This window comes from Physeter macrocephalus, chromosome 10, assembly GCF_002837175.3.
Source record: "Physeter macrocephalus isolate SW-GA chromosome 10, ASM283717v5, whole genome shotgun sequence".
NCBI classification, from domain to species: domain Eukaryota; kingdom Metazoa; phylum Chordata; class Mammalia; order Artiodactyla; family Physeteridae; genus Physeter; species Physeter macrocephalus.
Window position 1 is genome coordinate 19,196,707 of NC_041223.1, and position 11,867 is coordinate 19,208,573.

At 37.2% G+C, this 11,867-nt stretch overlaps 1 protein-coding gene across 2 annotated transcripts in view; it reads right to left on the reverse strand.

Annotated features, from left to right (window-relative positions):
* GRM1 (glutamate metabotropic receptor 1) overlaps positions 1–11,867 on the reverse strand; it is a 355,259-nt gene that overhangs the window by 32,597 nt on the left and 310,795 nt on the right. For both annotated transcript variants that reach the window (XM_024122616.2, XM_024122617.1), the window contains exon 7: positions 4,391–5,321. In XM_024122616.2, the coding sequence (XP_023978384.1) occupies positions 4,391–5,321 (931 nt within the window). The remainder of the gene's footprint in view (positions 1–4,390; positions 5,322–11,867) is intronic.

An 11,867-nucleotide genomic window follows, 5' to 3' on the forward strand; every position in this document is an offset into this window, starting at 1 on the left:
TATGACCGAGCAATCCCACTACTGGGCATATACCCTGAGAAAACCATAATTCAAAAAGAGTCATGTACCACAATGTTCATTGCAGCCCTATTTACAATAGCCAGGACATGGAACCAACCTAAGTGTCCATCAAAAGATGAATGGACAAAGAGGATATGGCACATATATACATGGAATATTACTCAGCCATAAAAAGAAACGAAATTGTGTTATTTGTAGTGAGGTGGATGGTCCTAGAGTCTGTCATACAGAGTGAAGTAAGTCAGAAAGAGAAAAACAAATACTGGCTAACACATATACATGGAATCTAAAAAAAAAGGTTCTGAAGCACCTAGGGGCACGACAGGAATAAAGATGCAGTCATAGAGAATGGACTTGAGGACATGGGGAGTGGGAAGGGTAAGCTGGGATGAAGTGAGAGAGTAGCACTGACATATATACACTACCAAATGTAAAACAGATACCTAGTGGGAAGCAGCCACATAGCACATGGAGATCAGCTTGGTGCTTTGTGACCACCTAGAGGGGTGGGATAGGGAGGGTGGGAAAGAGACACAACAGGGAGGAGATATGGGGATATATGTATATGTATAGCTGATTCACTTTGATATAAAGCAGAAACTAACACATCATTGTAAAGCAGTTATACTCCAATAAAGATGTTCAAAGAAAAAAAACATATATACAAATGCTTAAGAAACAATCACAAGAACATACTCATACACTATTCACTTAGAAACCTATATTTTAAAATTACTTCCTTGCATCAATTTAATGCCTTTTTTTGGTGATTGTAATTGTTTTTAGTTTTGCCTGCAATTATGCACCCAAAAAGTCATAGGCGTCTACTGTCACATTGCAGCTCCATGTGCCCTCACATTGTTAGGCACTCATTGAGTTATTTATCAAAAAAATGACTAGAAGTGTTAGTTTGACTTTTAGCCATTGATATAACTTTTTTTTAAAAGAAAGCATGTCATTTACATAATGTCTTAATTTTTTAGTTGCATAATGTTAACTCATTTTGCTTTAAAAGTAAGTGATAAGTAACTTGGATCAAAATAACTTGCTTACTTATGAATGTCTATGGATTTCTATGTTTCTTCTACTGCCAAGAAAGAGAATTTTACCACTATCTTTATATTAATTTAGGTCTGAATAGTTTCCCATGCAAATACATTAACAGCTAAAGATATTAGCAATGTCAAAGGTACTGTAATTTTGTAATTCAGTTGATCTTCCAGGGCAGGATTATGCCTAATAGGATTTCTAACTATAAGTAATTCAAGTAATCCAAATACCCAATTTATTGATTAAAATCCTCCTAAATTATATTTCAGAAAATATAAATGCAAGTGCCCAAACCTTTGGTTGTGTCAGATATCTGGCTGTGAACAAAATAACAAATTGAAGTAAACTTTGCAAAAGCAGACACACAACATCATCCCTCTCCTATATCTCAGAAACAGCCTGGTATGAGAATATAGTTGGACTTGCAACTTCTCAGAATAATATCAAACAGATCAGTTGGAAGCTCTTCATTACAGCATCTGCTCTGTGTTTATAGCTACATATGCAGACTGCCGAACACCCACAGTGCACCATAAATGTAGGGATTACACATCCAGAATGGTAATAAACTCATTGGGTGATATGTTCCCCAGAGTTTTCAGCCCCTTGCTTCAGTTGGCAAAACTCTGCTGGATTTTTGTTGCTGTAGAAAATATTAGATTGTGGTTTTTGTAACTTTGGAGACAGATCAGGAAATCATAAAACAGCAATAAAAAAAAGGTAAAGACAGAGGCACGGGATTATTTTTATATTTCAAAAGTACAATCTCATAGAGAGTTACAAGAGAAGCAATGGCAGAGTAAGGGAGAAAAATGAGTAAATAAATGGTTGTTTTCCATAGAACTTTAGCCTCAAATACCCTCTGTGGATCAGCTCAGCTGTATGGTACCCTTTGGAGAAGCTACCAATTGTACAAGAAAGCTGCATGCTAGAATTACTAATTAGAAGTATTATTCCTTAATGTAATAATCTGATAGTGCTTGATAAACTACAGCTAATAGTTGAGCAATGCATGAACTGGTGAAAGCAGCGCTTCCTAGACAACCAATCCAGTTTAGACCAAGATGATTTTTCTCTCAAAAAATTTCTAAATGAAATTAATTTCTAAATGCATAATAATGAAGGGAATATTCTCAACCTCTAAGGAAAGCAGTTCCAGGTGTGAGAAGGTAGTCAGAATAAACACAGTGCCTGGCTACTACAGAAGTGGTAAGCTAACTTCATTTTATCCCAGCAGCCAAGCAATGTGTACTAATGATTAGTCCCCTCTCTCTTGGACAGGTGCCCATATCTGTCTGTACATAGAATGCCGGAGAGAGCTTTCAAAAACGCATAATCCTGAGTACCAAAAGATATCTTGATCACATAGATTCTCTCTTTCCATTAAATGGTTATAATAACAGCTTTCAGAAATGACTCATGACCAAAAATCATATGAAAGTTTCTGAAGAACCATAATAAAGGTAGTTAGAAAACATGGCTCTGGGTAACCGTGGATGTTGGAATGGAATCCTCATAAAGCCGTATGGGAAGTGATAAAGGAAATCTTAGTCTCTACAAACATTCCAGTTTAAAGAGTGTTTTCTCCCTTCTTTTCATTTTGTTTCCTCTCATTCCTTCCCTCTTAATGGTAATTGTCATGATGCCATTGTGCATCTGGACCCTGTGGCTATGGTCTAATTTTTTTCCTCATTTCATGGCACTGTTGTTTTGCTTTCATGCTCACTAGAACTGAGAGGATGTTGGCAGGAATGAAAAATCAGGGCAAGGGAAAAAAAGCGGCTACGCAACTTTTATAATCAGCATCTCATGAAGAACTTGATACTGCAAGAAGTAGGTGTAAATTATTGGCTTCATCCTTAACACTGAAAAAATTTAAGGATGTCTTTATTTGAAATAATAACAAAACTTGATGGACTTCAAAAATATATTTTCCCATAGACTCCCTCATCTGATCCTCAAGCCAATTATATGATTTTTGTAAAAGATGTCCATGGTGCTGCTTGACCAGTAAAGATAAAAAACCCAGAAGTTTAAGGCATGTAGGTCTTTTGACATATGTGAAAATGAGAAATTTCATGCCAGTTTAGACTTAGGCAAAGAACGGCTAACTAAGTGGAATTTACTTAAGAGTCACACAAATTCACAGTGGCTTGGTGTCCTCACCTACAAAATTGGGGAAAACAACATCCATTCCCCTCCCCTTACCTTGCTGACATGTTCAGGTGCACAGAATAGTTCTAAAACAATGTATATAATTATTACTATTAAAATTCTTCACTTTCAAAGGGTTGTTTCAAAAAGTGAAATTAATACTGCTAATGGGGAAAATAGTTTAATTTTTGGATAATTCAACTACCACTGGCACTTCATGCATCCATGTTATTTTAAAAGTTGTAAATGTGACATGAAATCTGTTTTCATGGGTCTCAGAAAGAGATGACACATGCAAATTTTAGCATATGCTTCTTTGCAAAACAGTCAGGAAAAAGAAAGGAATGTGTGTATTATATAAACTACTCAGAAAAATTACCAAAATAGAAATAATCTGGACTTTGATGTTCATGCCGACTCTCAAGTTTGGGGCTCTTCACCTTTATCTGATTCCTTATTTCATTTGGTACTTTATGGCTAGGAAACCATTCTGGTTATAACCTTGTAGTAGAGATAGGTCAATTCATGTGTAGCATTATGGAAGTTTACAGTATACATTAAATTTCAATAAATAAGGGGCAAGGTAAGACAGTTGCTTAAGGGAACTTATTTCAGGACATACTTGGTGCTCAGCTGCACTCAAATTTTGAAATAGTCAGACATCCCCAGGTGCCTAATTTCCTTCCTCTCCATCCCAGATGAGTAATGGTGTGGCTCCAAAGTAATAAAAATAAATCAGAAACTATCTCAACCATGATCTAAACTAGAAATGAGAACTAGAGATTGCATCTCTGACCAGACCCCAGAGATGTACTTATGCTCCACAGAAGGAGGACCCATGCAAAAGGAAAACATTAGGGACACAACAGGATCTGCAGATTGCAGGTAAGAATACATATATGCTCAGCTGGTTGTTGCTTCACGTTCCTTGCTCTTTCAAAGAAATGAAAATAACGAAGACCTTTAGTACTACATTCCTACTGCAACAGAATGTGAGATTTGAAAAAAAGAAAAGATTAAGAAAGGACAGGAAAAACACTGGGGAAATGGAAGAACATGATTTAGTCAAATAGAAGAAAATAGAAGAGAGAGAGAGAGAGAGAGAGAGAGAGAGAGAGAGAGAGAGAGAGAGAGAGAGGAGGCAAACCCAGGTCAGATAACTCACTTGGCATTCCCTGCCCCTGGTTTCTTTCTTCGGAAAATGTTGAGGAAAGTGTTGGAGCGGCAGGGCAGCTTGCCATCGCCAACATGCATGCGGACTACATCTGAGGTGGTGAAGGCACTGCGTACGTTCCTCTCAGGCTTGGCAATGATGATGTACATCTTGGGAGTGAACATGCACCCCAGGGCCACCGTTACACTGAGGCTCACTGCAAAGCAGGTAGTAATGATCTTGTAGTTGCTCCCAAAGTAAATGGGCACAAAAGCCAGCCAAATGATGCAGGTGGTGTACATGGTGAAGGCGATATATTTGGCCTCATTGAAGTTGGCGGGCACATTGCGGGTCTTGAAGGCATAGTAGGTACAGCTCATGATGAGGAGTCCATTGTAGCCCAGAGGGGCCACCACACCCAAGTTGCTGGTATTGCAGATAAGGTAGACTTCTTTGATGCTTGGGTAGGACAGAATGGGCATGGGGGGCTCCATGATGATCAGGGTTACCACCAAAGTTAGCTGCACACTAATCAGAATTGAGGCAATGATCACCTGGGCCCAGGCACTCATAAACCTGGGCTTGCGGGTGCAGATCTTCTTCTTGCTGCCAGCCAGGATGCGTGCAATGCGATTAGTTTTGGTCACTAAAGCAGAGTAGCACATGGCAGAGGAGAGGCCGACCAGGAGGCGCTGGAGGTAGCAGGATGTGGTAGTAGGTTTGGCAATGAGAGTGAAGGGGCACACGTAACCGAGGAAGATTCCAGCTAGAATAATGTAGCAGAGCTCCCGACTGGAGGATTTGACCACTGGTGTATCCCGGTACAGCACGAAGATAAGGGTAACAAACAAGGTAACAAGGATTCCCAGGCAGGAAAAGGCAATGGCTATGATGGATTCTATGTTGCTCCACTCCAGATAGCGGACAGGAATGGGTTCACAGCCTGTGATGAGAAAAAGAGTTCTAAAATGAATCTAAGATTTTGCTGATCAATAACAGTGCTTACTAGTTACCAGAGGCATAGCTATATTTGCATCTTCCATGATTTAAGCTATTTTAATTTTTTAAAAAATGCCTCTCTATCACACAAATAGACATACACCATTGTCTTCTCTGGACAATCATGTTCCCCAAACCTAATCTCATCACAAGCCTAATGTGACATACTTAAGCCTATAAATATAATCTTTGCTTCCAGTGTTATAAATGGATGCTGCTCTGTGGATGGAACTTGGTTCTACACTTTCAGAAAATGAAAGAAAAAGAAGGAAACTAAACCGTGTTTCCATTGAAGGTTAAATGGTCACAGTGTAATAGAATAAGTTAGTAAGAAATAAACTAACAAAATTTTTATGTTTATGCAGCTATTGTCCAGAGGCAAGTCCAGCTTATGGACAAGCATTTTCTTTCATTTCTATTCTTTCTTTTTGGCCAGCCAGCAAACTTTTTAAACATAAATTTCGTTTGAATTCTTTAGAAGAATCTGCATTCTCCTATTTACCACATATTATATTACTCACTCTAAGTCTCACCTCTTTAGTTACGAACGTGGCATCTGAGGGCCTTTGAGTTATCAACCTCTAATAGACATACTAAAGAAGGATGAAATCTCCCCTCACCCATTTCTTGAAAGGAGAGACAGCGCTGTGTTCTTAAATGCCTGGCTTATCTTTTCCTTCCAGAATAAAGTCTCTTTTGTATTTCACAGAGAGAAAAACATTTGTCAAATCCTGGCAACAACCCCTTCACAGAATTTTGTGATTGGTCTGGGCCATATTTCCCAAATTGTGAGAATAAAAATATGTATTTCCATAAATTTAGGAAGAGACTCATTGTTCTGTAGCCATGAGAGCGAGGAACCACCAGAACCTGTTTTAAACCTGCTCAGTCATTCAACAAGCTCCCGTCAGCGAACACAGTTTTTGCACGTTAACCAGTCAGTGTCAGCCCTGGCTTCTGATAATCACCCAGCTGGGATCACACTCACATTTAATACATGAGTGCAAACCACTCAGAAGCACACGCTCCTGACTGATCATAGTGGCCTCTCTCTTTTGTGTGTCAGGGGCTTGTCTGTGTCAGAGTCTCAGCCTCTTCCCGGAAGAACTTCTGCTTCCAAAAAGAAGTCACATTTTAATTCTAAATCTTCCCGTTACCTTGATAAAGTTTAGAAAGATGATTAGATAGATACATAGTTAGAATAACGGTGACCATTATGGGGAACTTTTGATGTAACACAATCAATAAATTAAAATATTTAAGAACAGCTATAGACACATTTGGAGATAAAATACTTAATAGTCGATATTCAGCTCCTTTAACTGGCATATTGAGGCTGCTAAATACAATTCAAATTCCAATGGAGTCTTTGTCAAGGCCTTTGTAACCTTCTGAAAGCTACCCTCTTTGCATTTCTCTTTTTCTATGCAACCTGGTTTTGTAAATGAGCTGTTCTGTCTTCGGAGTTTTTATTAGAAAAGAATACTGCATTTTAAATTTCTAGAACACAAGTCAGATCTAGTGAATGTGAATTAAAACCCTGGTCTAGAGCCAAGTTGAGAGCTATAATTAATGATTTTCGTAAACTTCAGGGACACAGGCAAAATATTTTCTGCAGAATTCAGGATTTTTATTAGATACTTATTGTACTGCACTACAGATATGTACCAACTAAATCAATTAATTGTTAGCCTCATGGAGGAAAATATTTAAAAAGCAGCACATTACAAAAGGGAAGATTTAAATAACCCAGTCGTGTAACATTTAAAAAATAAAAATAGAAAATGCATTACATAAAGCAATTTCAGACTTTTTTTTTCAATAAAGATTCAAATTAAGGATGGAAGATAGATTTTAGGAAACCTTCAAACAATTCTGGGGTAGACTCAATAACTGACATAACAAGGACCATAGCCTCTCTACAAATGGGCTCAGACCTGAATTAAGGCCATCAAACAGGAAAAAAATGTTAAAATTTAAAATTACCAAGTTAGAAAATATCTAATATGTGACTAGACATTTCCAGATAGAGTTATATAGTAAATAAACAAGAAATCAATATAATCATGGATCTTTAGGTAAGGCATCTAAAAGGGCCTCTACTCTCTGTGATTTGGGAACCTATAGATAAGAAAACCTATAGATATCACAAATAAAAGTGTAATTTAAAGAACCATTACCCCATATTAGTAAAACTCAGGATAACTACCTAAAATCTGTCTAATGACTTAACTCCAGGGGAGACATTGGCACCCAAGAACTCCCTGTCTGTTCTCTGAACTCCCAGGGGAAGCAATATCTCTTTCTTATTGATATAGATCCCTTTATGTCTACTAATCATCTCACTATTAATAGAACATCAAATACCTTGGTTTAATAAAACCACTCAAATAGTGAAAATCTTTGATAATCCTATGCTCCAACATATAACTGGGACTTTGAGACTATTATTATAAGAATACATTATTCTTGGTGACACAAAACCCACAATTTTAACATACAGGATTTACTGCCAGACAAGATGTGCTATAATTCTTACACATGATCAAATTATATCTGATTTAGTCATGAAAATACCTATACTATGTATAATTTAAGACATTATCCAAGTAACAGCTTTTGTTTCAGAATTCTTATAGATGAAAGACTCCACAGAAATAGGAAGATGGATTGAAACAGAGCACATAAGTATACAGATTATCATAGACACCTAGATCATCACAAATCTTTCTTTTTTGTATAAATATGAAAATGCTACACCATGATCTATATGTATTAACAGCATAGCAATGTCAAACAACCATTGTTCATTGTGGTAGGCAGCTTCCAAAATGGTTCCGAATAATCCCCACATCCTGGGATTCATGTCCTTGTATAATACTCTCTCCTTGAGTATGAACTAGGTCTATAACTTGTTTCTTTTTTATAGAATATAGCAAAGTTGAGGGGATGCCCCTCCTGTGATTGGGTTACATAAGATAATTTCCATCTTAGTAGCAGACTCAGACTCTCTTGCTGGCTCTGATGAAGCAACCTCCTATGCTGCTAAGGTCCACATGGCAAGGGACCGAGAACAGTCCCCATGCAATAACCAGCTAAAAAAATAAAAAGAAAGCTGAAGCCCTCAATTCAACAATCTTTTGAGGATTATATCCTGCCAATAACTGAGTTTGGAAGTGCACCCTTCCACAATCAAGCTAGACCCCATCCCTCTCTGACAGTTTGATTTTAGCTTTGTGAAAGATCATGAAGCAGAGAACTCAGCTATACTGTGGCATTTCTGACCCACAGAAACTGTGAGATAATAAATGTGTGTCACTGTAAGCTACTAAGTTTTGGGGTAATTTGTTTGGGGGTAATTTGTTACACAGCAATATATAACAAATTTACCCATTAAAAGCAAATTTACCCAACCTCTTAGTTCTATAGCCAATGCTTAGTCTCCTTGCCTAAGGATAATTAATTTCTTGATGTGTTGATGTTATATAAAATAACTGCTGCCATAAAGGTCGAGACCTGCAGTTAGAAAAAAAGGTACTATAAAAGCTAATAGCGTTCTAGTACTTTGAAAGATAATAGAACTATTTTAGAGACAATCATGCTAAACAGACTGCTCTAAGAGTCCTTACAGAGTCTCATATAGAACAACAAATAATTTATTAATAATAACAAATCCATGGAGAACTTCAAGAATTCAATTATAGGTACGCAAACTCTAGACAGAAAAGAGATTCTTAAAAGAAATACCAGAATGATTGTGTTGTAAGATCCATAAGGATAATTCTGGCAAAACCAGATGGCTATCTCGTAGGACCAGATGAAATATCCAATATACACTAGATAAAATTCTGATGGAAAAAGTGAAAGAACTCATTTCAGTAGAAATAAATTGGCCACAAAATTAAACACTAGTGGGAAAACATTCCCAGGATAGCAGATGTGGCCAGTTCATGCTTCATTTGTAATTAAATTAATCTGGAAAAACTGTAAAGGTCGGGGTCACTGACTGATACAATTGCAAAAGAATCCTTTGAGTAACTCCAAATGCATTGCATACAGTTGTCTTCTTCTATGGTTTATAAATATATACTAGCTTAAATAGTGTATTTATCTTCTGGATGGGTTGAAGCATTTCCCTATTGAAAAGCCACAATACTTATAATGGCAAAAATATGATCAGACGTGTAGTCTTAGCAAGCATGTTCCAACTTACCAATCTAGTGATATGGGAACTTTTCGTCGGAACACTTATTCATGAATTTAAATTACATAAGGCTGTCTCCATTCCCAAACCTCTGGACAAGTAAAAGGGAACCTTAATACTGCTGAAGGTAACATCCCTTAGTGATTTTAAACTGAGGTTTGCAGAGAGCCTCCAGAAGCTGAAGGCTCATGAAAGTTAACTGTTAACCTAAGAACCTTGAAGCAAGCTGATGACTACACAGTGGTCTTCTGTGCAAGATTATCTTAAGATTCTTATACATATCATACTCTCCTTTGTATGTTCTTGCTTATTCATACTTTTCTACTTTATTGATAAAAGCTATACAAACCTGAGTTTGCCTTTAATGTTCTCCACACTAGTAATAAGGACTTGCCTAAACCTGGGTTTTGTTAGAGACAATCATTACTCTAACTCCGTAATTCAATTATATCAAGCTATTGTTAAGTATGTTATAACAATAAGCTTTGTATATGCAAATATTTCACAAGTTCAAATATTTGAAAGAATTCAGAAGACTCACAGAACATGCTTATGTAATGTTTTCATTTAAAGGCAAAAGGTAAAGTACAGTAAGAGAAAGTTCAGTTTAGCAGCCAGGGATCAAGAGGCATCCAGGTGTAAGCTCTCTAGGACCCTTATTCCTACAAGGGCATACTTCATCTGTGGATTGAGCTACCAAAATCTGCACAATAAACATTGGTTTTGAGACACCTCAAGATAGAAGTTCTCAGTGAAGTGTTTTATGACCCTCAAGTCATAGAGCCAAGACAACCTGTCTAATAAAATATGCCAGGGGAAATCCATCAGCAAATGAACTGACTTTGGTTGTCATCAGTGGAGTTTCAAACTTTAAACTGTATATCATAAATCATTAAGTGCCCTTAATGTAGCCGGAAACCAAAGACTGATACTCAGCCATCTCAACAGATAATCAAAGAGTCTTCCAAGTCTAGTTGTAAATTAAGCCCATCCTATGTAGTGTACTATAGACAAATGAAGAAAAACATCCTTATGATAGAAGTATAAATATTCTTGTGTTGTAACAGTAGCAGTTTGTCATAACAACACCCCAAAGTAATATACCTACACCACCACTACGATTACTTTATCTTGTGTGAAGATCCTAGATTATTTTCCCCATGTGGAAACCAAAGTTTTCAAGGCCAATCCAGGACCATCCAAAACAGAATCACCTGAGGATTGGGACTGATCATTTACATTTTGAATAAGCTTCTTAAAAGTTGTTTTTTATTCTTTCCTTTCCTTTCTTTTTTATTTTTTAAGACACCCTAAATTTGAGAAGTGCTAGCTTTGATATCTTGAGGGAATTAGACAAAACATCCATATTGTTCATATATGTGATGTAATGTACTTATTTGTCCTGTTTTGAGGTTTAAAGAGAAGAGTTGCCCAACCCTCAAGTGTGTTTGGGTATTCCAAGACTAGAGGGGATGGCGGTTAAGTTCAACCAGTGGTAAAGAGTGAGTGTCCTGAGCCTACCTGACCCCCAGCACCCAAAAGGAGAAGACTTTAATGGGAGTTGTGCATACCATATCTAAAGCGCAGAGAACTTAAGGACCTGGCAGTGTCTATGGTTAGAGTTACCCTAGACAATCCAGACCATTGGACAAGTCAGTTTCCTTCAAGCAGACTACAAACTACTGAGCAAAATACAAGAGAAGTGGTAATAACTCTGATCTGAGGGCAATGGGTTACTCCTAATTTTTGAAACAAACATTGGCTCACTAGTAAAATCCAAATGCATTAGAGGAGGCTAAAATTTAATATCTGACTTCTTTCCCATTAGGTAAAGACAAATTTAATATGAATCAAGAAATAAAGATAGGCCACAATTATTCTACCTAAAGTGTGTTGGGGCATTTAATAACATTTACAGTAGTACTTCCTTATTGCATAAGGCTTCATTGAAATGCTTTCTTTAACATTATTACATTAATATAAATTACCTACAAGGTGAAATTATTATTTAATGTTTAACTCAATGTCCCTTCCTCTGTGAAGGTTTTTCCCTTCCCAGGGAAAAATGATTGCTTTTTTTCTCTGTACTTACATGAAATTTTGTACATACTCCTGTTGCAAGGCTTATAATTACCTGTTTACATGTCTGGTTTCATATGAAGCTTCTCTTCCAGGATATAAACCTTGTTTCATTCACCCCTATGTCCCAGTTTCTCAAAAAAATAGGGCTTCCCTGGTGGCGCAGTGGTTGAGAGTCCGCCTGCCGATGCAGGGGACACGGATTCC